General features: G+C 39.0%; 1 protein-coding gene across 17 annotated transcripts in view; it reads left to right on the top strand.

Moving 5' to 3' along the window:
* CAMK2G (calcium/calmodulin dependent protein kinase II gamma) overlaps positions 1–26,899 on the top strand; it is a 226,731-nt gene that overhangs the window by 174,635 nt on the left and 25,197 nt on the right. For 5 of the 17 annotated variants that reach the window (XM_058188363.1, XM_058188362.1, XM_058188366.1 and 2 more), the window contains exons 13-15: positions 2,216–2,278; positions 10,559–10,599; positions 19,912–19,944. In XM_058188363.1, the coding sequence (XP_058044346.1) occupies positions 2,216–2,278; positions 10,559–10,599; positions 19,912–19,944 (137 nt within the window). The remainder of the gene's footprint in view (positions 1–2,215; positions 2,279–10,558; positions 10,600–19,911; positions 19,945–26,899) is intronic. The other 12 variants (XM_058188364.1, XM_058188368.1, XM_058188371.1 and 9 more) reach the window with 3 other exon arrangements.

The raw sequence follows: 26,899 nt of genomic DNA on the forward strand, positions 1-26,899 counted from the left end.
CTCCCATTTAAACCTCAGCTCAGTGATAAAACCATCAGATGGCCTTGAGCAGCCTCAGCCCTCTGTTTTCTCCTTACGTTACATTCACTGGTCTACGAATTTTGGGAAATTATAGACCTCCGAGATAAAATGTGTTAATTTTACATATTTTGATTAGATAAATTAGAAAACAGGTGATAAAGGCGCTGGTTGGCTAAAGATATTTCAAGATATTTCACAAGATTTATACACAGGCGAGTATATTTACCTACAAGGGACGTGGGTATCTAATGATCATGATGCCTAGTAACTTCTCGACAAAGTATGGTAGAACAATAAAAATGGAACCACGTGGAAGTGTATAAATTTATCTTCACTTTGAGAACAGCAAGGCAGATGATTATGAAAACCATGTGGAAAATTTGCTTAGGTCCTATAAAGCAACTGATGCCAACATGTCACTGAAAATTCACTTCTTACACTTGCATTTAAACTATTTTCCTTTGAACTGTGGGGCATGGGGAGAAATTCCACCAGGATATCGCAGGCATGGAGAAAAGGCACCAAGAGAAATGGAGTCTGTCCATGCTTGCCGATTACTGCTGGAATCTCGCCAGGGATGATCCGACTGCAGTTCACAAGAGAAAAGCCAAAAAGTGCAGATTAGATACCAAATAAAGATGGAACCTTGTCATTTAATCTGATGTTAGAGCTTGTCAGTTTTTCATGCGAAAAGCATGAAAGTGTCACATGAAAAACCAATAAATGAATGGAAAGTTATGTTATTGGTATCAATAAAAAGATAAATTTATAATGATTGGCGTGGCACCATTCTCATTGCTATATCACATTTTGCAGAAAAATTAGGAGCATAATCGCACATCCCACTCGTAATTTTGTATTATTTTGATGCAATTTTGACCTTGGAAACTAAAGGACCCAATTCACGTAAAATTAAGCTACTTTCATTTGTGAGGTTTTTTCCTTGTAAACCAGTGTTATCTATGGTACGCAGCTTTGGAAAGGAGCAAGCACAGTTGAAGTGCCTTACTTCTTGAAATAAACAATTCAGTATAATATAATAGCCTGCCTATTGATCTCTTTGCTATCATTTGGATTAGAGAAGAAAGTAGCCCTAAACTGCTAAAATAAGTTTTGCTGTTGGCTGACTGCATTTCTTTGAAAATGCAACTGCTCCCTTACATAAGTAAGTAAGTAAGTAAGTAAGTAAGTAAGTAAGTAAGTAAATAAATAATATATAATCCTCTCCTTTTTCAAAGCAATTTGTTTTCCAGCTTCCATGCTACTTTGAAATGCTATCCTTTATTACATTTTTATTATTATTTTCCAGTAGATCAGTGGTTCTGTAGCATTATTAAGATACTAAACTATTTCCATTACTCTAACTCACCATTTTTTCTAACTGGTGAGGTACAATTACACATTTTCCTCTTTGGCTTTGAAACCTTCTGAATAATTTAACAAATTGCAGACTTTGACTTATTTGCTATTTATCTGACAGTTACAGTTCTGAATCAATCATCATCAGAAACTTTTGGACCTCTGCGAGTGCTTTTCAGACTGGAGGGTAACAAAAGAATCCTGAGCTGAATATCTCTCTTTTTCTAGAGAGCGAAAAGTTAAAAAGCACTTTAATAAACTGGTTGAACACCAGGGCAGCACTTCATTCTTCTTAACGAATACTGATTTCCTTATTAATGTTTCTTTACTTAATATGCAGTGGCTGAAGCTGCTGTTCATAAATCAAGCCAACTGGTTGACTGATCATTCTAATGTTTATTTGCCTTTATTTCTCTAATTATTTTTTAATGTAGTAACATGACCTGTTGCAACTGGTGTACATAGCATCATCCAGTCCCTTTTGTGATTTTAAAGTAGACATTCTAGTCTTCTATTCTTCAGCTAATGCTTTCGTCTTTCGTTTTGTTGACATAAAACTCTATAACTAAAAGTCTGTTTTATAAACACTGTTTACATCTAAAACCTGCAGCTTTCTCAACTTCCTGATGTCCAACCCTTTGTGCCGGCTCCTGTGGTTTTATCTTCATATTTAAAAGGGAATAATATTATCTTTTTTTATAATATTGTGTTTCCCCTCTTCTTTCCTTTCTTTTTTTTCCCCACATTTCTTTTTAAACTAATTTACTTGCACCGTGCTAATGGGCCTTTATTGCTTTATTATGGCTCCTTCCACTGAATGATTGTGTCCAATCAGTTGGCAGGCAGAGCTCCGCCCCTGCTTCGGCCGCCATGAGCGCTGCCGGCCTGGCTGAGCAAGGTATGTGGCATGAGTCGTATCTCCTGAGTGCCTGATCTTAAAACCACACACTTGCCCACCCTCGTTTCAATTCCACTGCCAGTAAAAACCAGCATGAAAGTATTTGTGCACCTAGTGAGACACGCCATCCATGCTTGCTGGCTGAGAAAAGGGCATGCACTAAAGTTATCCATCTAACCAAGAATCATAAGTGCATTGAGTTTGAACCTACTAACAAAATGCATGTTGGATAGTTAACCCTGTTTTGCTGTGAATTGACATAAGACATTTGGAGACAGGGATTGTCATAGTAGTGTCAGTACGTTTTTGAAATAGTTTCAGAAAGTTGATATGGCTCCTACAACCACGAATGTCTTAGGACAGGGGTCTCCAACCTTGGTCCCTTTAAGACTTGTGGACTTCAACTCCCAGAGTTCCTCAGCCAGCTTTGCTGGCTGAGGGACTCTGGGAGTTGAAGTCCACAAGTCTTAAAGGGACCAAGGTTGGAGACCCCTGTCTTAGGAGGATATCAACCTGTTAGCAAATTCTGGATTTTGTTTTTAAATAACACCTACCATTTTATAGGAGGATAGCATAAGATTAGCTGCTGTTTTCTCATATGGATGGGTGATAAGCAGTGATACACAGTAGCATTCAATATTATGCATCACGTTTGTAATTGGCTGTAGTTTTAAATTTGGGGAATGAAGGATAAAAAGCGGTGGGATAAGATTTCTTGTACTGGCAAAGACACTTGACTTTTTTATCCCATAAAGAACATTGGTCTCGTGCTTCCAAAATTGTTATCATTTAAGAATGGAAAATATCTGTTGAATCCTCTGTTGTCCTCTTGTTAAATCCCCCTCCCCCAAGCAGGAAACAATAGCGTGCTGGTAGAAGCATTAATTCCAATTTTGGAAAAAGCTTCACAGGCCAGATGGTTTCCTGTTGCTAATTCCTCTTCAGCTAAAGAAAAATGATTAGTTCAGGGACAAATAAATATGTCCATAGCCTGAATGTTACTTGAATGGGAAGCATACAAGGTGGGTGGCTCACCTGACACGTTTCAGAGTATTTTCTAATGACTTTAGAGCCAGATCTGAGCCCGAGAATTTCTTTATAGACCTGCAGGTGTGGGAACTCTGAAAATGTCTTCCTAGAACTATTGCCTGCACGCAAGGTTTCCCATGATCCTGTTGCTTATCAGATGAGGCCCCTTAGAATAGAATAGAATAGAATAGAATAGAATAGAATAGAATAGAATAGAATAGAATAGAATAGAATAGAATAGAATAGGAGAATATATTACAGAATAGAATAGAATAGAATAGAATAGAATAGAATAGAATAGAGAATATATTACAGAATAGAATAGAATAGAATAGAATAGAATAGAATAGAATAGAATAGAATAGAATAGAATAGAATAGAATAGAATTCTTTATTGGCCAAGTGTGATTGGACACACAAGGAATTTGTCTTGGTGCATATGCTCTCAGTGTCCATAAAAGAAATTAGAATAGAATAGAATAGAATAGAGTAGAATAGAGAATATATTATAGAATAGAATAGAATAGAATAGAATAGAGAATATATTACAGAATAGAATAGAATTCTTTATTGGCCAAGTGTGATTGGACACACAAGGAATTTGTCTTGGTGCATATGCTCTCAGTGTACATAAAAGAAATAGAATAGAATAGAATAGAATAGAATAGAATAGAATAGAATAGAATAGAATAGAATAGAACAAAATTCTTTATTGGCCAAGTGTGATTGGACACACAAGGAATTTGTCTTGGTGCATATGCTCTCAGTGTACATAAAAGGAATAGAATAGAATAGAATAGAATAGAATAGAATAGAATAGAATAGAATAGAATAGAATAGAATAGGATTTATTGGCCAAGTGTGATTGGACACACAAGGAATTTGTCTTGGTGCATAAGCTCTCAGTGCACATAAAAGAAAAGATACCTTCATCAAGGTAGAAGACGGAATAAGGGCCCTCTCATCTCAGTTTATCTTCTTCCTACTTATTAATTTAATCTGTATGCTTCTACCCGGGTGCACCTACATGTGTGGCATTTCATGCAATATATATGAATTCAGGCAATATATTTGAATATATATTGCAGATTTTGGATGTAATTTCCCTGTCGCAGACTGTAGGAGTAGGGTTTGGTTAGTAAATAATGCATGTCCAGAATCTGCAGGAACAAAACCAACCTTCGTGCTCATCAAAAGCAATTAAATAGGTTCTGAAAATTAGTGTTGCTATCTTCAAAATGAAACTAGTTGGAGAAAGAGCTTTATCGTATCAGATATACACCAATTATAGATCGTTCTTTAAAAACCACATTAGTTCAAAATGCAATCACTATCCACTGCATTAAAATGATAGATGTGTGAACAGGCATCTACAATTTATATGTGGCTAGAGGCAAACTCTTTTTTTTTTTATGAGAAATGGAATTTTTTAAATGGAATGGAATATATAGATCGGTGTGAGAAGAAACTTCCTTTTTCTCCACACTGAGCACTTTCTTTTCCAGCCTAATTAACTTTTGCTATCAAAACGAGACTGGGAGAAAATTGCTTGAAGCCAAAGAAGTAAACATGTCTTCACTTTTGTGCCGTATTTGAAACCTGTGATTAGATACATGAGGAGAGCACATATATAATACTCAGTGGAGGAAACAGGGACACTTATTTTCCAGGCTACTAGCTTTTCTTGCAAGGGATTTTCCTTGAAAAGTGGCAGAATCGGGGTTGCCTGCCTTTGATGTAAAGACACTGGACTAATTGGTAATTTCTCATAAATTAAACAGGAATTATGGCGAGGTTTAAAGGCCCTCAAAGGACTACTTATGAAATATTTAAATGCTAATGAAGGGATGATTCCACCTGCTTCAAACAACTTTCTCCAGAACTGGTTTTTAGAATCTACAATTCTGGAGGTATCCACACACATATTTGTAATCAATTATTTAAATAGTTTAGACTAATAATAGGAAGAAATGTGTGTAAAAGCATTTCAGTAATACATACCATTGGGAAGAGAGAAATTATTCCTAGTTAATGTAGATATGTAATTTTAGGAAAGGACTTCAATTGCAGAATGGAACATTTTTTTTGTCTTTAGAAGGAAGGCAGGAGTAGTTGTAAGTCTACTATATAATCAGAATCTGTCCTTCAAAGGTAAAATTAGAAAATTAAAAATTAGAGTGCTTCCAAATTCATGATGGCCACTGACTTTTTTATATATATAGATAGCCTTCACAATAGGTCGTTTTACAACCATTTGAAGTTATGACGGACACAGAAAGCACCAGTGACTCTCTTATAATCTCCCCACGGCAGTCAGATGACTGCATATCAGCTTTATGACCCATTACAGCATTCCATGGTCACATGTTTTCAATTTGCTATGGGTTTTGCGATAGCCTACTGCATAAGTATGCTGTTAAAACCTGGGGAAGCCCCCATGTGTACCATCTCTAGATCTAAAATCCAGGTATTCCCCTAGGCCACACATAATTTCTGTAAGCTTTCTTTTGTGTGATCTTTGCTATTCAAAAACTGTATACAACTCGGTTCAAAAATGGTTGTCCTATATCAAAGGCAGGACATAATTGCACAATAAATATCGTGTGTATGCTTTTTGATACTTAGTTTCCAAAGGCTTCTCAAACACACATGTTTACAGGTAAGAAGTAAGTTAAAATTGGATGGTGGTATGTCCCCATATTGAGAATCTGTAGAGTGTGGCTACAGAATGCTACGTTCTCGGGAAAACCTCTTTGCAACTCATCTGTTGTTATCTTGTACTGAGTATAGCATTCTTTGTGCGTTTTGTCTTCCAAGTATTCCCAGGAAGTTTTGTGTTCTTGTGGGGTGCTTAATTGTAGAATAGAATAGAATAGAATTTTTTTATTGGCCAAGTGTGATTGGACACACAAGGAAGTTGTCTTGGTGCATATACTCTCAGTGTACATAAAAGAAAAGAAAAAAAAATACCTTCATCAAAGGTACAACATTTACAAAACAAATGATGGTCATAGGTTGCAATTTAACCCTTAATGATAGCAACAAAAAGTTACAGTCATACAGTCATAAGTGGAAAGAGATTGGTGATGGAAACAATGAGATTAATAGTAGTGTAGATTTAGTAAATAGTTTGATATTGTTGAGGGAATTATTTGTTTAGCAGAGTGATGACCTTTGGGAAAAAACTGTTCTTGTGTCTAGTTGTTCTGGTGTTCAAAGCTCTATAGCGTCGTTTTGATGGTAGGAATTGAAACAGTTTATGTCCAGAATGTGAGGGATCTGTAAATATTTTCACGGCCCTCTTCTTGTAATTGTAGGGATCCAAGTTTTATCTTTTGGATAACAGCGTGATATCTAAAAGTCCAAGCTTCATGCAAAATGTATCTCTGTTCTTTTTTTGGTGGGGGACTGTTTTGTAGATTAATATATATCAGCCTTTCCCAGTCTGCTGAGTATGCAAAGGTTGAGGAGGAATTAAATTATGCAGCTTCTGGGTATGGAGGCAAAGAACTGCAGACCATTTATGAGACCAGAATGTGGATGAATTTCAAGACCTCCTGTGCTCTCATTAGCAAGCTCCTTGGGGCTTTCCTTCTACTATATCAGCTCTTTACACTGACAAGAGCTGAATGGATAACTTCCACTAATTCTCCTTTCAATATCTACACTCTATATTATAAATGCAGACTTCCTATTCCCATAATATCTATGTTAGATTTCCACTTACCTTAACATAGATTTGACCACATCATCTGTTCCTGACCTCCCACCAAATGCTTGTAGCTTAATTGATCTTAATTGATTAATATTTTAGGAAAAATAATGATAATCCTGGAGTAGAATCAAAGGATCTAGACCAGGGGTATCAAACTCGTGGCGTCACATGACGTATTGGGACTTTTTCCCCTTTGTTAAACTGGGCGTGGGCGTGGCCAGCGCATGACGCATCTGGCCCATGTCCCAGGAGTTTGACAGACCTGCTCTAGAGCCATGATAATAGCTTAATTTTTGTCAGGGCCAGAGGGAAATTGCCTGACAGGATTAAATACACCTTGACCTTGATTCCTTTGGCAGAAAAGGGCCAACATTGGGCTTCTATGAAACCAGCTTTGGATTTTATGTCACTATTCAGAAGGCCTATTCTCCCACAATTGCAATTACATCAACTGCAACAAAGAACATCGCATTTCTCAATGTTCTTGCTATTGTGAGGTATTTGTAAGCTAGTCTATATCCAGGTGGGATTGGTTTTCAGCGGCCACTCTTCTTGTCTCAATTACACAATGACATCATGTCTAATGGAGGTAAAACTGAGGCAAAGTCTGAAAGCTTCAGAGAGGGATTCATTTTCATCCTTTCTCATATTTTCTTTTTTTAGTATGATTAACTGCATGAGGTAGTGTTCATTTCTATATGATAACCATATTAGAACTGGAATAGGTAGACAAAGGACTTCTCTTTTTCTGCCAAAAATGTCACTGAATTTGCCGGAACCCGCCTCCTGTAGATAACTTTGATATTTTCCTTATGCTGCAAATAAAACTACAGTACTTTATTTATTTATTTATTTATTTATTTACATTTATATCCCGCCCTTCTCCGAAGACTCAGGGCGGCTTACACTATGTTAGCAATAGTCTTCATTCTATTTGTATATTTATATACAAAGTCAGCTTATTGCCCCCAACAATCTGGGTCCTCATTTTACCTACCTTATAAAGGATGGAAGGCTGAGTCAACCTTGGGCCTGGTGGGACTAGAACCTGCAGTAATTGCAGGCTGCTGCTGTTAATAACAGACTGCATTAGCAGCCTGAGCCACAGAGGCTCAGGAATTCCAGACCTGGAATGGATGAGGGTTTAATTACACAAGCTTAAACATAAATTGGTTTCCTGCTGGATGAATGCAACAGCGCCTTTTTATTACATCTTGCCTTAATTTCTCAGAGCTCTTATGTGCTACCCTGAATTTTATCCCATGGTATGGAAACATACACGAACCAGCATGCCTTCTTCACTTGTGAAATATTTTTGTGCAACAGTTATGTAAAATATTCATTTCTCCCCTTTGAATTCTTGCACTTATATGATTCTGGCAGGCACATGAGTTTGTATAGTATACAAAATTGTATAGAACAATTTTGTTCATATTATGAGTGGATTTGCTTATTATTTTTGAAGGAGTTGCCTTTTATTTTAAATTGATCTTGGTAATTAACTGTCCAGGGCCTTTGGAAATGGATAGTGTATAAATGAATACAATTTAATTTTAATGTTGCTTGCTTTTAAATGGCTCACAGGACAGAAATATCTAACAACATTTCAGATTGAGGCCTTAGATTCCATATTTAGTGAATGGGACACCAAATCCAGCTAATGTATTCTGTACATATTTTTCTCATTAGTATCATAATCTGTCTGGTCTTGAGTTTTAAACATTTGTAAGGCTACAAAATAAATGTAAAACTTGTACTTTGTATTAAATACATGTGGTACTTAATTTTTTTTAATGTACCTTTTTATTTTGCCTCAATCGGCTGCTAGCTTGTTTAAGGCCAAACATATGCTGCGTTGGCCCAGCATTTAAGATTTATTCTTCACTGTATGATGAAGACCAAATAATGTATAGAGTAATATTCTAGAGCCACAAAGACCCTTGGATGTCATTAGGCTCTTATGCTGCCTTTATGTTCTAAAAAAGGTGTTGGGATAGAACTCACAACCCCAAACTTGGAACATCTTCCCTGGGAATTAGAGTACCAAAAACTCTTGGTCTTTTAAGCACCTGGATTAGTGGTTTTATTTTAAAAAACGTACAGCATGTTCTTTAGAACAGGGGTCTCCAACCTTGGTCCCTTTAAGACTTGTGGACTTCAACTCGCAGAGTCCCTCAGCCAGCAAAGTCCACAAGTCTTAAAGGGACCAAGGTTGGTGACCCCTGCTTTAGAAGACAAAGTCTTATAATTTTTGTAAAGGTAATGTAGATATCATTATTCAAAATATGCTGTTCCTGATTAAATTGATACATCATTGGGTGGATGTGAACAGTTTTCAAAGGGCATTAACTGTTAACCTAATTTATACTATCCAGACCCTAAAAATCCTCTTCCAACCACAGTATGCTATTTCTGTAGTATAGATCTTGTAGTTTATACCAGGGGTCTCCAGCCTTGGTCCCTTTAAGACTTGTGGACTTCAACGAGGAACTCTGGGAGTTGAAGTCCACAAGTCTTAAAGGGACCAAGGTTGCAGACCCCGGGTATAAACTACAAGATCTAGTTTCTGTGTGTGCAAATGTTTCTGTGTTGAGAGAGTTGATAAATCAAAGAGCTGTTACACAAAATTTGTTTTGAAAGATATGTTTGAACATTGTAATTGGCATGGATAGGTCTTGTTGCTGTCAAACTCTTTGGGTGTCCCTCTGTTATGCATTCACGTTCTGGTTTTATGTGTATTCTGTCTTTGCCTTTGCAAGCTAGTTATGTGAAAAACAAAGTAACTTGCTCTTCTCCAAATGAAACGTATAAACTTCATCTGATAAGTGGTTTCTTTTGAATTCTCCTTCTTGACAACTCCCAATCTGACCTCTACGCAGATTAGCAGCAATCATGTTTTCCCTAATGTTATCCTATATTGGATTTTAGTGGACGGTTGGATTTTTCATTGTACTAAAGTACCCAGATTTAATTTTTACTTTTTCTAGTCTACATTTTGTAGGTAAGGAATGAGCCACTTCTCATGATATATTTCTTACAAGACTATCTTATTTGCCTATTGTCATGTCTATGTGCAGGAGGAAATCAAAATACCTTAATAATCACTGCACGTAACAATGACAGCTTGGCCTTAAAATGTAAAAAAAAAGCTTTTTTGTGACTTTCTAGAATAAAATTTGTCGTGTGAAACCCTGATTCAAGGGATAATTCTTCTGCATGTCAATTTAAGAGTTGGTTTTTATTGCTTCTTTGCTAAGAGCTTTGGCTATTGAAAGGAACAGAGGAAGTAAATAATCAAAGCAAAGATATGAACATCTCAAGAGCTCTGAAGATTTGTCTTTTGTCCAGATCCTTTGAAAAAAAATATGATTGTGGTATAAGGTTTGGGTAAAGCTATTGTTCATGCAGATTTTATTGTTTTGAGCAAGTAAGAGCCTAAAATGAATCTAGCTTGGTTTTTGATATTGATTTGCTTTAAGGGAAAGAGAAATAATGTTAAAATGTGGTTCACTTCCTTTTCTCAATTCTATTTGCAGCTGCCAAGAGCTTACTGAACAAAAAGTCAGATGGAGTAAAGGTAGGTTTTGAAATTGGGAGCCTCCCTTTCTTTTCCAGGCCCTTTCATAGAAATCTGCATCCTTGGTCAGTTTAAGTGATTCAGATGCCAGATAATGCAATGCACAGCTCCTGCTAAGATCCTCTCTGCAATTTGACCATGTGAGTGCGGCAATGAAATCGATGGTTGACCAAGCCATTAAGGCTCAAGGCTTAATATAGGATTTTCTTCCAACTGTTTTCTCAAGTGCAACAACTACTGTAATATTGAGTTATGGAGCAAAGGACTATCTCTGGAAAATTCTTAGACCCACAATTCCATATTGTGTTATCAAAAACATTTCAGTGAATTTGCAGGGTATAGTTTAAGCATCTGGAAGTGCTTATTACCTCTTTAAATAAATATATAGCTATTTATATGCCACAGATGCCCTGCACTTTTGCATGGAAATAAAATGAGAGCAAGAGATCTATCACATTGGATTAATAAAGCAATGTACATTAATGGATTTCAGAGCGGTTTTACCAAAGATCTCACTCTTGATTATTATTTCTGTTTCTTTTTCCAATGGGTATTTGTCTATCTTTTAGAAAACTATGTTTACCGTATTACCTATATTTATTGGAATAATTAGTTTCTTATTTTATATATGAATTTCATATCCCTGAAAACTGCTTTCAAATCAAATTATATTCTTTGATAATATTGTTCTTCTTTTATCTTTGGGGAAACGAATGGTCCGCAAGCATATGGTCCTGATTCTTGCATCTTATCCACTGTTCTGTGAATATTACATCTTCTGTGAACTATTTTGTTTAGCTGTACAGCATATATTTTTTAGTCGTAGTAATAGAAACCAGCAGTTCCCCATTAAAATCCATTGCTGCATTATTTATTTTGCTATGTTCTGTTAAAGACCACTAAAACATTTGCCTGCTTTCCATTCCACATATTCACTGGAATGCACAGAGAGAATTAAACCATGCAAGCTGAGCTCCCATGTCGGTGGTCCTCTAATTTTCCTGTCCCCACCCCCCATATATACATAGTGTAAACTAATACAACTAAGCAATATATTTAATATGTATTTAATAATAATAATCAGATGACCAGGCTTCAGTATTGCATGAAGGAGGTCTCCGTACGGAATACAAGGACTCCATTAACATTAAACATGGCTCAAGTTAAAAGGGGCCGTCGTCTTCCTCTCTCATGTGTACAGTAGAACATTAGAGAATGGGTATTAGCACTGCTACTTACTGCTTTATTGTTGTTTTTCCAATTTCCCACTCATCATAAAGATTTCTTTAGGCATTAAATATGAACCACACTATGGTTCTTTGTTAATTGTTTCAGCAAAAAAAAATGATGCGCCTGATATTCTACATGGAATAATTTTGAAGCAAGGGGAGAGGAAGAATCTCTCTACTCTTCTCCAAACTCCTAAATTAACAAGATAGATTACTCTAAACCAGGGGTCTCCAACCTTGGTCCCTTTAAGACTTGTGGACTTCAACTCCCAGAGTTCTGGGAGTTGAAGTCCACAAGTCTTAAAGGGACCAAGGTTGGAGACCCCTGCTCTAAACATTTCCCTTTTGACTGCCCTCGCTTAAGAAGTTGTGGGGGTTTGTTTCCATTTCATTGTTTGTCTGATTCTCTTTGGATGTCTTTCAGAACTGGATCAGAGAGAATACGCTTAAAGAAGGGGTGAGCTGTAGGTCAGTGGAAAAAATAAGTAAGAGAGAATTTATACTCGGTAGAGATTCTCAATCATCCAGGTCATGAGTGTGCTTCCAAAGGTGCTTTTCAAAACATAACATAATAACAGAGTTGGAAGGGACCTTGGAGGTCTTCTAGTCCAACCCCCTGCCCAGGCAGGAAACTTTACACCATTTCAGACAAATGGCTATCCAACATTTTCTTAAAAATGTCCAGTATTGGAGCATTCACAACTTCTGCAGGCAAGTCGTTCCACTTATTAATTGTTCTAACTGTCAGAAAATTTCTCCTTAGTTTTAAGTTGCTTCTCTCCTTGATTAGTTTCCACCCATTGCTTCTTGTTCTACCCTCAGGTGCTTTGGAGAAGAGCTTGACTCCCTCTTCTTTGTGGCAACCCCTGAGATATTGGAAGACTGCTATCATGTCTCTCCTAGTCCTTCTTTTCATTAAACTAGACATACCAAGTTCCTGCAACCGTTCTTCATATGTTTTAGCCTCCAGTCCCCTAATCATCTTTGTTGCTCTTCTCTGCACTGTTTGTACATTTACATTTGTAAACGTTTCACTTTTTGTTTACCTTTTGAAAAGCACCTTCGGGACAAAGTGAGTGTAGCCTTTTCTTCTCCACGTGGAGAACTCAAAATGTTCCTCCTGGTCCAGTTCACAGCCCATTTATGTAAGCGAAACAGAAGCGGGTTTTTCTTTTTCTGCTTTGCTTTCCCAGAAGTCTTCATTTTTTAAAAAGAAAGAAAATGGGCCTCAGGCGCCTTGTCAGAATATTTAGGCAACAATGATGCGCAGTGGATGGGCTCCAATGGTTCTTGTCCATCTCAATGGTCCTACACTTTCAAGGATTTTGCCCTCCCTAGATCCTCATGATCTAATAAGAAATACAGGCTGAAGTATTCTACTATTGCTTGTTGTTTTCTTCCATATTACTCAGTTACTCTGATATTTCTGAGCTAAGCTCTTCTTAATATGTTCAAGCTAAAGGGAATGTTGTTACTTGCTCTGACCAGTTTCAAACCTCAAAACATATTTAGTCCCAAAATTAATCAAAGGGATGGGCTCTCCTAGAACTCCTGGCTAATGATGATACAGACATTATGTGGTGGTTGAATTCCAGCTCTAAATGTTTGTCTTCCATATTGTCCTGAACCCCAGTCATTTCAGTGGAGTCTGTTAGTTTGCCTGTAATCTTACAGTAAAATACAAATAAACCCCCTGCAAGATTTGTATACCTTTTTATCGCAAATTGCCAGATTTCTTTATTCATTGCTACTTGCTGACAGAGAACTGTGACTGCATAGAATCATTTAAGCCAGATGAAGATAAGTGGAATAACTGCTCTTTATCTGTAAGCTTTTGTAGTTTAAGTCCAGATTTTATAATTAGTCATTTCTTAAATGCCCTTTGTGACTTGGGCTTGTCTAAGACACTGTGTTTCCCCAGTATCTTTGCCCATTTGACCTGGACCAGCAGCTCCATCGCTATTGTGAGATTTAATGGAAAAGGGAGTTCCCTGGAGTAGGGAGAACTAATTTCCTTTGGAATAAGCTGCCCCCTGAGGCAATTGCAGCTCTCCTTCTCGTGGCTTGCAAAATGTTACTGAAGGCCTCTGGGAATTGATCACTACAAAATTCCCAACACCCCAAATTATGTATTATTAATGTCCATTTTATTACAAAAGGTATTATTTGATTGTATTATTTTTATTAACATAGTTTTCTTTATTAAATAAACGTACATGACTGCAGCTGACCATTAAAACAGAATAAAAACCAAGCAATAACTATTTATTTATTTATTATTTCAATTTCTATACTGCCTTTCTCCCAAAGGACTCAGGGCGGTTTACAGCCTGATAAAACAACAGATACAAAAATTAAAAAACAAATTTAAAAGACTGATTTAAAATTGGCTGAAAATTCTAAAAACTAATAAAACCCCCATTAAAAACTATTAGGCCAGTCCTGCGCGGTGGAATAAAAGAGTCTTCAGCTCGCGTCGAAAGGTCCGGAGGTCAGGGAGTTGGCGTATCCCTGGAGGTAGCTCATTCCAGAGGGCTGGGGCCCCCACAGAGAAGGCCCTCCCCCTGGGGGTCGCCAGTTGGCATTGTCTGGCTGACGGCACCCTGAGGAGACCCTCCCTATGGGAGCACACTGGTCGATGGGAGGCCACCGGTAGCAGCAGGCGGTTCCGTAAATAACCCGGTCCTATGCCATGGAGCGCTTTAAAGGTGGTAACTAACACCTTGAATTGCACCTGGAAGACCACCGGAAGCCAGTGCAGCCTGCGCAGGATAGGTGTTATATGGGAGCCTCGAGTTTCTCTCTCTACCACCTGCGCGGCTGCGCGGCTGCATAGTTTATTTTCTAGGAGATTGAGGTACATCTTCCCCAGCAGTAATTTAGTACAGGAGCACTTATATGAGGTTTCAGTGGCATCCAAAGGGAATGCACCTACTGTACCTCTGATAAAAAGGGAGAATAAAAAATAGGGACTTATTACTCCTTGTATCTTTCAGATTTTCCAAGCTTACATAAAATATACCTTCCAGCTTTCCCCCAGGATAGGCTCTATTTGCTACAGGATAAAAGTTAAAAAAAAAAAAAAAGTACTTTAGCCAAATTCCAATTCAGGTCAGAAAAAAATCCTTTTATTCTTTCTTTTGCAGCAAATACATATTTCTCATCCTTTCTTCTTGAAATTTAGTTCACGGAGTGTGACGCTTAATGTAGGCAATGGTTTGTGCTGCTCAGAGCTCTTGGGGAAAAAATCTAATTCAATTGTAGTACATTCTCAGGAGAAAATACTGCAAGTGAAATAGGACAAACTTAAGTGCCTGGATGTTAACAGGAGTCTTGCTTTGTTTACCCAAAAGCACTTAAAGTTTATGCATTGTATTTGTAATACTTTCTGATAAGCTTCAGATTGAAATTCCAGTAAAATAACTTTGTATTCCCCAGGGTGTCTAAGCTTTTGGCACGTAAGAGCCATACTGCATGCCTTCCAGTAATGAAAAAAGCACATTTATCTTGTACTCAAAGCAACTCTAAATGTGCTTACAAATCTTTGCAAAAATGAAAAAGCTGCTTGGAAGCTCCAAAATATTATGCATATAAACAACATAGAATAAAAACACTGAAGATATTATGTTACCAAAGGCGAAGTGACAGCAAAAAGAAGTTACAGTTATCTAGAAGTACAATTGTTAATGTATGTGGGAGATTTAAAATGCCTTCATGTACAGTAGCTCTTAAAAGATGATAACGTAACGGGAGAACATTGTTCAAATAAGAATTACCACTGCCCAGATTTTGCCTCTAGGGGTCTTTGGGTGAGTATGTTTCTGCTGCTTTGCTCTAGAACAGTGGCTCTCAACCTTTATAGTGCTGTGAACCCTTTAATACAATTCTCCACGATGTGGCGACCCCAACCGCAGAAAGGGGAAAAAAGCGGCAAACTGTTTTTTTGAATTTATCACGCCTGAAGCCGTATTGCCTAGCGATCTGAACTGCTTGCGATTGCCTTGAGGACAGAGGCATTAAAGCGGAGACTCCTCCCCTATTAAGTTTATCGCGCTTGAAGCCAGATTAGGCTAGCGATTGGGAGTGATTGCAGCTGGCTTGAGAGGGAGACATCAGAGCAAAGATTTCTCTCTTTTTTAATTCATCGCACCTGAAGCCGAATTCGGCTAGCGATTTGAAGAGCCTGCAGCTGGCTTGTGGAGTCAATCATTGGAGCGCGATTCTTCGACTCGCAAGTATACTTCCCATATTTCTGATGGTCTTAGGTGACCCCTGGCAAATGGTCATTCGACCCCCAACGGGGTCGCGACCCACAGGTTGAGAACCGCTGCTCTAGAAGGCTTAATATGGAGCAGCACGGAAAGGAAGTTATCTCAGATTATGCGGTAGAAATGGAAATGGGCTGCAAATGGGTATCTAACAGGATTCCTTCTAAGCAAATTTGGGAAGATGTTGCAGATTAGAATTAGTAGATTCTGAAAAAGGAAGAGAAAAGTGGCATGATTTGGGTGGATAGACTAAACCATAACTTGGATCTTGAATAAGTATGGCGCAGGACAGATTTAGGAAACATCATCCCCCTCATCATTGCATCATTGTAGAATAATTTCTGTCTCTACACAGTTCGTAAGGAATGATGTGTCTTTTTTCTCTTGGTATTTCTCCTATTTTTCTCCCTGATTTCTCACACAGGGCAACAAAAGGAGAAACGGAGAAGCTCATAAAATCTAGCTTTATTAAATGAGATCTCTATTCCATGTACTTTTCGTTCATACCCAGTGCCTCCTTGTTGGGCATTATATGCCATCTGATCAGTCCTGTAGGGCCACTGTTTGCAATGATCTTTCATAAGTATTTGACTTTCTATACAAGTATTACAGAGAATAGAGTCATAGAATCATAGGGCTGGAAGGGACCTTGGAGGTCTTCTAATCTAACTCTCTACCCAAGGCCGAAGCCCAGACAAATGCTCATTCAATCTTTTCTTGAAGATTTCCTGCAATGGAGCCCCCACAACTCTGAGACGCAAACTGTTTCATTGTAATTGTTCTCACTGTCTGGAAGTTTCTCCTTAGCTCCAGGTTGGATCTTCCTCCGACGAGCTTCTACCCATTGCTTCTTGTCCTGCCCTAAGGTGCTTTGGAGAATTAGTGAATCACCTCCTCCTTGTGACAACACCTCATGTACCGGAAGACCAGCTATCACCTTATAAGGGAGATGAGTGGCGTAAAAATATAATCAATAAAAATAAATCAATAAATCATGTCACCCCTAATCCTTCTCTTCATTAGGCTAGACCACGGGTATCAAACTCGCCACATCACATTGCCATCACGTGATGTATTGGAATGTTTTTTCACAGAGCTGGGGTGGGCGTGGTCTATGCGTGACGCATCTGGCCCATGGGCCACCAATTTGACACCCCTGTGCTAGACATACCTAGTTCTCTCAATTGTTCGTCATATGGTTGAGCCTCTAGATTCCTTATCATCTCTGTTGCTCTCCTCTGCACTCTTTTTGGGTCTCAGCGTCTTTTTTGTATTGTGGCAACCAGAATGAGATGTAATTTTTCAAGTGTGGCCTCACTAATGCAGTGTAGAGTGGTACTATCATTTATTGTGATCTTGATGCTATCTCTCTGTTGATGCAACCTAGGACCGCATTGAGGTTTTTTTATCAGCTGCGGCACAGGTTCATACTTCAGTGGTGACATCTAGATCCCTCTCACATTTACTATTGTTGAGCCAGGTGCTGTCTATTCTACACCAGTTCATTTGGTTCTTCCGGCCTTAAGTGCAGGATGTTACATTTCTCCCACATCTTGTTGCTTAATGCTTAATTCTGTCAAGATGCAATTTTGATGAGTTCCCTTTCTATCCCCTCATCTAGATCACTTATGAAGATGGTGAACATCACTGGGCCCAAGATAGAACCTTGAGGAACCCCTTTGCATTCTTCCCTCCATGTAAATGTAGTTCCATGAAGAACTACACACTGACTGCAGCTGGTCAGTCAGTTGCGAATCCAACTGATGATGGTACTATCTATCCCACGTTGTTTTATCTTACCGAGGCTGTGGCCTACTTTGTCAAATGCCTTATTGAAATCTAAGTAGATTATATCCACCGCATTTCCCTGATCTACTAGTTTAGTTGCTTTATCAAAGAAGGCCATAAGATTTGTCTGGTATGATCCGTTTTTAACAAACTCATGCTGGTTTCTAGTGATTGTTTTGTTCATTTCTAGGAGCTTACAAATTTGCAGCTTAATTATCTTTCCTAGGATTTTCACAGGTAAACTGGATCCATTTTTCCTCTGTCTTGAAGATTGGAATCCTATAGCTCTTTTCCAGTCCTGCAGTTATTATTATTATTATTATTTATTAAATTTTTATACCGCCCTTCTCCTGAAGGACTCAGTTCCCCCTTGCCCTTGCTTCAGGAGCTGAGAAAGATTTTTGGTCCTGAGATCACATCTTCCAGCTCTTTCAGTACCCTGGGTTGTAACCTATCTGATTTTGGTGTTTTGAATTTGTCAAAGAGGCTAGATGGTTTGTTTTCTTTAACCTATTTTGATTTGCGTGCCTGTTCTGTGTCTCATTATGCTGCTTTTGATAGGTTGGGCTATTTTTTCTTTTTGGGTAAAGACAGATGCAAAAGAGGAATTAAGCAGGTCCACTTTCTCCCTCCTGCCCATCACCTTCTTGCTAGCTTCTTTCATTAGTAGACATCATTTCCTTAAATTTTTCTTGTTCCTTACATATTGAAATAAACTTTGTTGTTTTCAGCATGTGTTGTAAATCTTAGTTCGTTCTGAGCCTTAGCCTTCCTGGCTGCACTTCTGCAAATTCAGGCTATTTGCTGGTATTCTGTTTTAGTTACATTTCTGTTTCCATTTTTTATCCTTATCCTTCTTGCCCCTCAATTTGTCAGAGAGCTCTGTGTGCAATCATGCTGGTCTCATTTGGTGTCTCTGGTTTTTCTTTCTCTGTGGTATTGTTTTTGTTTGGGACATTAGTATTTTTTTCCAGAGTTTCCCATGCATCCTGGTCTGTTTTTCCTTGTAGGATTTCCATCCATGGAATCCTTCCTAATCTTTGTCTTTGTTTGTTGAAGTCAGCTCTCTTAAAGTCTAAAACATTAGTCTGACTTCATTCAGTTGCCAGTGCTTGCATTATAGTGGATTCTAATATGACACACTCATTTTCCTCCGAAGTTCCTATAACATCTACACCCTCAGTCATTTCATCTCAGTTAGGATTAAGTCCAGTATCATTGACCCTCAAGCTCCCACCTCCACCTGCTGCATGACAAGTTGTCAACTAGGCACATCAGAAACCTGTTCAATTTTTTTACTACAGTTTTACTACAGTGGTGTATTTCCTGCACACCTCAGCTAATTAATAAAATCAGTTAAAATCAGTAATAGCTATTTTATTACTGAAGAGTAGTGTAATGTAAAATGTAAAATGCTGAATGGACCTTTTTCACATGGTCTCATGTGCTTTCTAGATCTGTGTATAGGTTGGTGCTTATCTTGGAATTACAAAACAAAACTCATAATTGTCGCTGCAGACACCTTCTCAGTCATTGCAATAATTTGAGTGAGACAATACATGATTGGTCTACCAGGTGTCAGGAACTAGTCACTTGAAAATAGAAGATTCAAAATTCTGTAGGTCAAATATTAGTGTTCATGAATCAATACAATGAAAACATTTTTATAGGTAGATGTTGAATAAAATACTTTTTGATGGCCATTGTATCATCTTAATAATTTGTCGGTAAACAACTCTCCCAACAATTGGACACAATTTGAAAAACAATGTGGCTTCAGTCTTTCCTGTGCCACACTGGCTACATCGTCTGCCATTTTGCTACGCTTGGAATTTTTTAGATCCGGGTGTCTAGTACTATTATATAACTGCTGGCTTTCATGAGCTCCTATTTGTGGCATTTGGTTCCTTTCTTAAAGGAACATGATTGGCAGCAGGGCTCTGCTGATGCATAAGTGCCAACATTTTCTTTGCTTCTCTTCTCATCTCTTCTTTCCTTCTCTTTCCTCCTTTCAATGGTGTGCCCAGAAAAGGAAGTCAAGCTCCAGCGTGCATTTGATGGTGAGCTCCTCCCATAAACTGCCTGTAACCCTGTTTAACCACCATTCTCATGCCATGCACGTCCAGCTTGTGCTCATCACCTCACATAGCATGTCTGGGCAAGGGGAGGCGGTTGGTTGAATGGAGAGACATCTTGCACTTCAAAAAGCTCACGTTCCCGCAAAAAGTGGGTACCGAGTAAGAAACAGTCTCCCACATGCTATTATTCTGCCTGCTCTTCAGTGTCAAGGCTGTTTTGTTGCAGAAATGCTGTAATGGGCAGTGCTAGTTGAAACACCCTTATTGGTAAATTGCCCTGCTCCAGTTTGAACAGTCTTTTCTGGTACGTGGGTGTAGCACTATTGGAAGTTCACAGCTACCATCCAACTACTCTTCCAAGAATTTTAAACAAACATCTTGTGGAATTCAACCATTCTCATATCTCTCTTCTACTTTATCCCATCAAATTTCAAAATTATAAGGTTGGCATTAATGACAACATTCGTTGGCATTAATCAAAGTTCATCATTCTTCTCATTCATTTTTTTTCTTCATGTGAATGTGTGTTTTCCCTGGGATGTGTTGGACACGTATTACAATCAGATGTGAAGAGACAAAGCCTTTATTCTATGTCATTTGTGATGCTGAAGCCTCTTTGAGGCTTAATTTGGATGAAATCAACATTGTTGCTTTGTGTTAGCTGAGTATTTTGGATCCTTGCAAGAAAGCAGGTATTTTAAAAGCAAGCCTATTTCAAGAGAAAATCGTTATTTATCATTCAGGTTTACTTAGTGATGGCAAAGCAAAGTAGCCTTTATCGCTAAAGATTTTTTGGTGATCTTGTGTGATTATTTGGATCTCCCTTTTTTTTTTTCTTTACGCACCTTTCTGATATATCAGAAATGTCAGATATATCTGTATTGACGCAATACCTGATGTTGAAGCATTAATGACATGTTGGGTTAGCACTTAAGTAAACACCCTCCTAGCACAAAGGCAAGACAGGGGACACTATTATAATTCCTAATTGGTCTTTACTTTAGAGATGCAGCCCTTGAGAATGATATTCAGTCCCTGAAACCCTGGGCGTCTTTACTCTAAAACAGGGGTCTCCAACCTTGGTCTCTTTAAGACTTGTGGAATTCAACTCCCAGAGTCCCTCAGCCAGCAAAGCTGGCTGAGGAACTCTGGGAGTTGAAGTCCACAAGTCTTAAAGGGACCAAGGTTGGAGAGCCCTGCTCTAAGAAGGCTAATAATTTTTCTCACTCTCAACTTTGGAATAGAAAAAAAATCTGGTTAAAGGTGAATTCAAGAATGAAAACACACATCACTTTAAAGCAGGGGTCTCCAACCTTGGTCCCTTTAAGACTCGTGGACTTCAACTCCCAGAGTACCTCAGCCAGGGACTCTGGGAGTTGAAGTCCACAAGTCTTAAAGGGACCAAGGTTGGAGACCCCTGCTTTAAAGGAACTAGTATCATAAAGTTCAAAATGAGACCTGGGCCATTAAGAATGCAAACTGTCTCATTAAGAAAGAGTCTGGTAGCCGATTTTCAGGCTAACAATTTTTATGAGCCGTAAGTAAAATTATTCATTTCAGAAATGCTACCAAAGTTTGAATTTTGGTTGTATCCCCTTCCCAAGTGTTGTGTTGCGAGTCCCATCTTAACTGAACTATTTAATACCATACTGCACTTGCTGGCTTTAGTCTTTTTGTAATGCCTAGGTGTGGCCATGAGTAATGCAGCAACTAAGCATTGACTGTATTCAAGGTATATGACCACAAAATCAAGCCACAGTAGTCCTTCCAGAGTCCAGTGCAGCCTGTAACATCTAAACAAATACAACCAGCAGAAGGAGAAGCTAGTTGCTGCTTTTATTTCAAGATTTCTATGGATGAATGAGCTCTTTGAGCATGCACACTTTACCTTTGATCAAGATTATTTGCAAAAAACTTGAAATCTTATTTTTCATCCTTCACCTCTTAGGGATCACTTTCCAAGGGAATACAGCAGCTTTGGTATTAGCATTTGTTCTACAGCCACATCACCAGTAGAATATCTAGGTTGTTCTCCAAACCTAGAAGACTAATCAGTGGCTCCAAAATGTGCATCAAAGTTATGATACGGTGGCCCTATCTGATAGCTGGCAAAGAGATTATTTGCTATGTCCTTCTTACCCCTAGGGACGCGGTGGCTCAGGGCCTAGGACGTTGAGCTTGTCGATCGAAAGGTCGGCAGCTCAGCGGTTCGAATCCCTAGTGCTGCCGTGTAACGGGCTGAGCTCCCGTTACTTGTCCCAGCTTCTGCCAACCTAGCAGTTTCGAAAGCATGTAAAAATGCAAGTAGAAAAAATAGGGACCACCTTTGGTGGGAAGGGAACAGCGTTCCGTGCGCCTTTGGCGTTGACCACCGGAGACGTCTTCGGCCACATGACCACGGAAACGTCTTCGGACAGCGCTGGCTCTTCGGCTTTGAAACGGAGATGAGCACCGCCTCCTAGAGTCGGCAACGACTAGCACGTATGTGCAAGGGGAACCTTTACCTTTACCTCTTACCCCTTGGCCCAACTGTTTTCTATATATGTAATTTATTCATAAAAGAATTCCAGAACTGAATGTGGGTTCCTTTTGGGACATCAGAGGATTTTACTCCTTTATAAAAAAAAAAGATTACTAATCATATTTGTAACTTGTAGCTAATAAACAGGTGGATGGCCTCCCAGCAACTTGTCTTTCAGGAACGGAGTCTTTTTATTTTTATTTTTTTGTTTATCTAATTTACATAGCCTCCCATCTCATAAGCCTGTGATTAAGCTGCATGCAACAAAACTAAAAATTTAAGCAGATAATTTTCTACATCTGGCAGGGGATTCTAACTGAACAACCTGTGTTTTTTTTTTGTTTTTTTGTTTTTTTTGTTTACATTTATATCCCGCCCTTCTCCGAAGACTCAGGGCGGCTTACAGTGACAGTGATGGCGAACCGTTTAGAGAATTAGTGCCCAAATTGCAATCCAAAACCCATTTATTTATTGCAAAGTGCCAACACGGCAATTTAATCTGAATAATGAGGTTTTACTATCTAAAATAATGATAAACAACACAGAGTTCAGCGAGTTGTTCTAAGAAAAATGTGATAAATGCACTTTTATGCCCTTTCATTTTTTTCCTGCTTTTTGTCAAGGAAGGATACTTGATGGCTTGTTTTGCTAAATGCCTGACAGAGAATATGGGGAGCATATTTTTGGTTCCTTTTATTGGCACTAACTAAATCTGGTCATATTGTTAAAAACTATGCATGATAAACATACCTGACAAGGCAGAATTTTATGTCTTTTCCTACCAGATCTTTCTAATATGACAGTGGAATTGAGAACAAAAGACATAAATATTGGTGACACACATAATTATTGACAATGACAGTGCAATCTTGGTAGAAATACAGTATAGTGACCAGACGTCCCGCTTTTGGCGGGACAGTCCCGCTTTTTAATAATTTGTCCTGCGGCAATTCAAAAAAGTCCCGATTTTTTTTCCCCACTCCCATTCTGAAAATGGGAGGCAGCAACGCAAGAGGAGGAGGCGGAGAAGGGGGAGTGGTGGAGAAGGGGGCGCGAGAGGGAGGAGAGACGCCCCTTGACTTGAGGAAGAGAAGAGCCGAGAGGAGAGCCGAGCCTGCCTGGAAGAGCAGAGAAGCAGCAGCCGCTCCTCCTCCTTCAGGCAGGTGGCAAGACTCAACGCGCATGTGCAGCCCCCCCTCCCCTCCCCACCCCTCAGCCAATGGTGTCCCGCTTTGCCATCGCTGAAATCTGGTCACTTTAAAATACAGCCACCGAAAGGTATGTTGCATTGTGCACAGTATCTTGCATCATGCTACCTAGTTTTATTATGAAATGTCTGTAAGGAAACAGCCAATCTCAGAGAGCACTAGGGATCCCACAAAAGTATCTTCTATCACATTTTATAAGATCCCCCCCCCCTTTGCTAAATTGGGCGTGGGCATGGCCAGTGCATGATGCATCTGGCTCTTGGGCCAGGAATTTGCCAGCCCTGCTCTAGACATAGTAGAGCTCACATTCATGAGCTTGAAATGGTGCAAAGCTGGTTAGGTTTCCCCAGGTAAACATATCCATTAGGTACTCAACATTTCCAATCATTCCTTGTAAGCTTTTCTTTCAAGCTCCTTGTCATTCTAGCATCTCCCCATCTGGACTCACTGTTTTGTAGATATGAGGGGATCAATGCAGAATAAAGACTTCTTAAACACTCTTTTGCGTGCAGTCATGCTTTTTAAACACCCAAGCTTACTTCGATTTTTTTCTTTCTTTTTACATTTGATTTTCCAACACTCTCTGTCAAGAAACGGAGGATGAGATTCGGGAAGGAAGAGGGGGCCTTGTAAACCAAGCCAGCCAAGGACAAGAGATGCTGGGTTAGATTGCAGCATTTTATTTTGGATAGGGCAAAAAGGGATCTAGGATGTCTGTGTTCATAGACACATTCGTTCCTTCATTCATTCTGTAGAGAAAGACTCCCTTTCAGACCAGTTTGGAGGTATATGCAATGTGGCTCACTTCATATCAGATGAGAACCTGCCACAGGGCTCATTCTCTCCTAGATCTCTTCAGACCCTCCCACATTTTGAAGGTTTCCCTGAATGCAGGCAAAAAAATTGGATCTCCTTTTTATATCTGTACCAGGGATTCTGACAGATTGTGATGCCACATCTTCTAAAGGTGATAAATGAGTTTGTATGGATTTCCTCCCTATTCAGGGTTAATGTTGAGGGAAAAATAAATCTGGCATTTGCTTTTAATAATTACATTTGAATTTGTGTGTCCTGTGAAACAAAGCTAGAACTTTGAGTTTATGAAACAAAACTATTAAAAATACTATTAACGTAATGAAGTTTGCTAACATACATTATCGTTTACCATTTCAGCAGAGTTCCAGGGGATATTTTCACAAGAAGCTGAATGTTGCTTTCTGTAGTCAATATCCAATCAAATCTTTGTTACATCTAAGGCCTGCAAAAGTGACCCGTGTCAGTGAATCAACTGCATTAGTTAATAGATTGTTGCATGATCAATAGATGTTAATATAACTTTCAGGAAAAAAATAGTTTTGTCAAGTCCAATTGTGCTAACTCTCCCCTCCAAATATTTGAAATTTATTTATTTATTTATAATTACATTTTTATACCGCACCATCTCCCAAAGGACTCAGGGCGGTGTACAGCCAATATTAAAATACATATAATACTATGATATAAATGTGATAAATAAACACTATTTAAAAACAATTTAAAAACAAATATTTAGTGGCCGAATCACTAAAACGGTCGAAGACCGATTAAAAACCCATTAAAATTTCGCTAAAATACATTCTTAGGCTAGTCCCGCTCGGTGAAATAATAAAGTCTTTAGTTCACGCTTGAAGGCCCGGAGGTCGGGGAGTTGGCGTAACCCCGGAGGTAACTCCTTCCATAGGGCTGGTGCCGCCACAGAGAAGGCCCTCCCCCTGGGGGCCACCAACCTACATTGGTCGACGGCACCCTGAGGAGGCCCGCTCTTTGGGAGCGCACAGGTCGTTGGGAGGTCATTTAAATATATTAAATATATTAAACGCACAGGTCGTTTAAATATATTAAAGCTGCCATCAGAGCAAATTATAAAAACATTATCAACGTAACAATGGTTTTTAATGGCTATTAAAAGGGTGGCTGGGTCAAAGAATGGCCTTTTGAAGAAGGGCAGTACTACTGCCTAAGGAAGATGACACCCCGTGCCTGGTCTTTCTCTGGGAGCTCGTACTCAGAACAGGTTGCCCGCAGGTGGTAGAGCATACTTTTTGAGAAGTTGTGATGCATTCCAAAACTGGTGATAATGGTAAAAAGTGTGCAGAGAGATCAATATTTGAAAATATCACAAATTTGTGAACTTATTCAAGCACACACACACGCACACTGTTGCACTTTATATTCTTCCTAAGCCCTGTCATTTTTATTGTATATCCATTAGAGAAGCAGCAGTTGCGATAATAGGCCATAGTAGTAGGACTGGATTTTGAGATGAAGAGAAAGTAACAACATGCAACCATTTTTTTTAAAAAAAAATACAGAAGATGTGAAAGAGTATAACATGTTCAGAACCAGCAAATTGTTGGATGGAGCATTTGGTCAACAAACTGGCATTCCTGCAGATCAGGATCAATCCACCATCATCACTATTTCTAATTATCCTCATTATTTCCCTGCCATATTATGGAATCACCACACAAGGGCGAATTCTTTACTTTGATCTCATTCTGTGATGTTTTACCAGTAATCCTCCTGTATTGGGGAACAGGACTCGGGAGTTGGAGGGGCCTCCTTCACTGTCCCTTTTACTTCCTTGGTTAGAATTCAGCCCAAAAGGAAAGGAAACCAGCTGGATTGCAACCTACTGATAGGTTGCAATCCAGCTGTGCTCTTAGAATCTGTTCCCAAGCTATTTCCTTTTCCTCATTTCTATCTCCAGGTCTTCGTCTTAACACCAAACTACAATAAAACTAGCAGTAGTTTTTTAAAAAAATCTCTCAGATAGTCTCGGTATGTGTAGAAAAAGAACAAGGTGTCCTTGCTCTCCATAGTAGCCCTTCAAAACTTCTCTCAAGGGATTCCCTCAATGGTGGCTCCTTTTGGGGTGAACTGATGCAGTCTGGGGGGCAGAGGCAACTTGGCTAGGAAAGTTGAACGAGTACCACTGCCCAAGATACCAGGAGTCACTTGGGAGCCCCGATTAATTAAGGAGGGAGGCATGGACCAAGGGTGGTGTCCCGACTTCTTTGAGGGAGGGCTGGCACTAACATCCAGGTAGAGCTCATTTCCAAGCACCAATTCCAAGGAGCTGATTCTAGGAAAGAGGCCTCTTCTAGGTTTGGTTCTTCAAGGGGAGACGGGTATTTGGAATGCTTGCAGATTTTTCGGCAGCAGTTTG

The sequence above is a fragment of the Ahaetulla prasina genome, chromosome 6 (genome assembly GCF_028640845.1).
Source record: "Ahaetulla prasina isolate Xishuangbanna chromosome 6, ASM2864084v1, whole genome shotgun sequence".
Classification (NCBI taxonomy): Eukaryota; Metazoa; Chordata; class Lepidosauria; order Squamata; family Colubridae; genus Ahaetulla; species Ahaetulla prasina.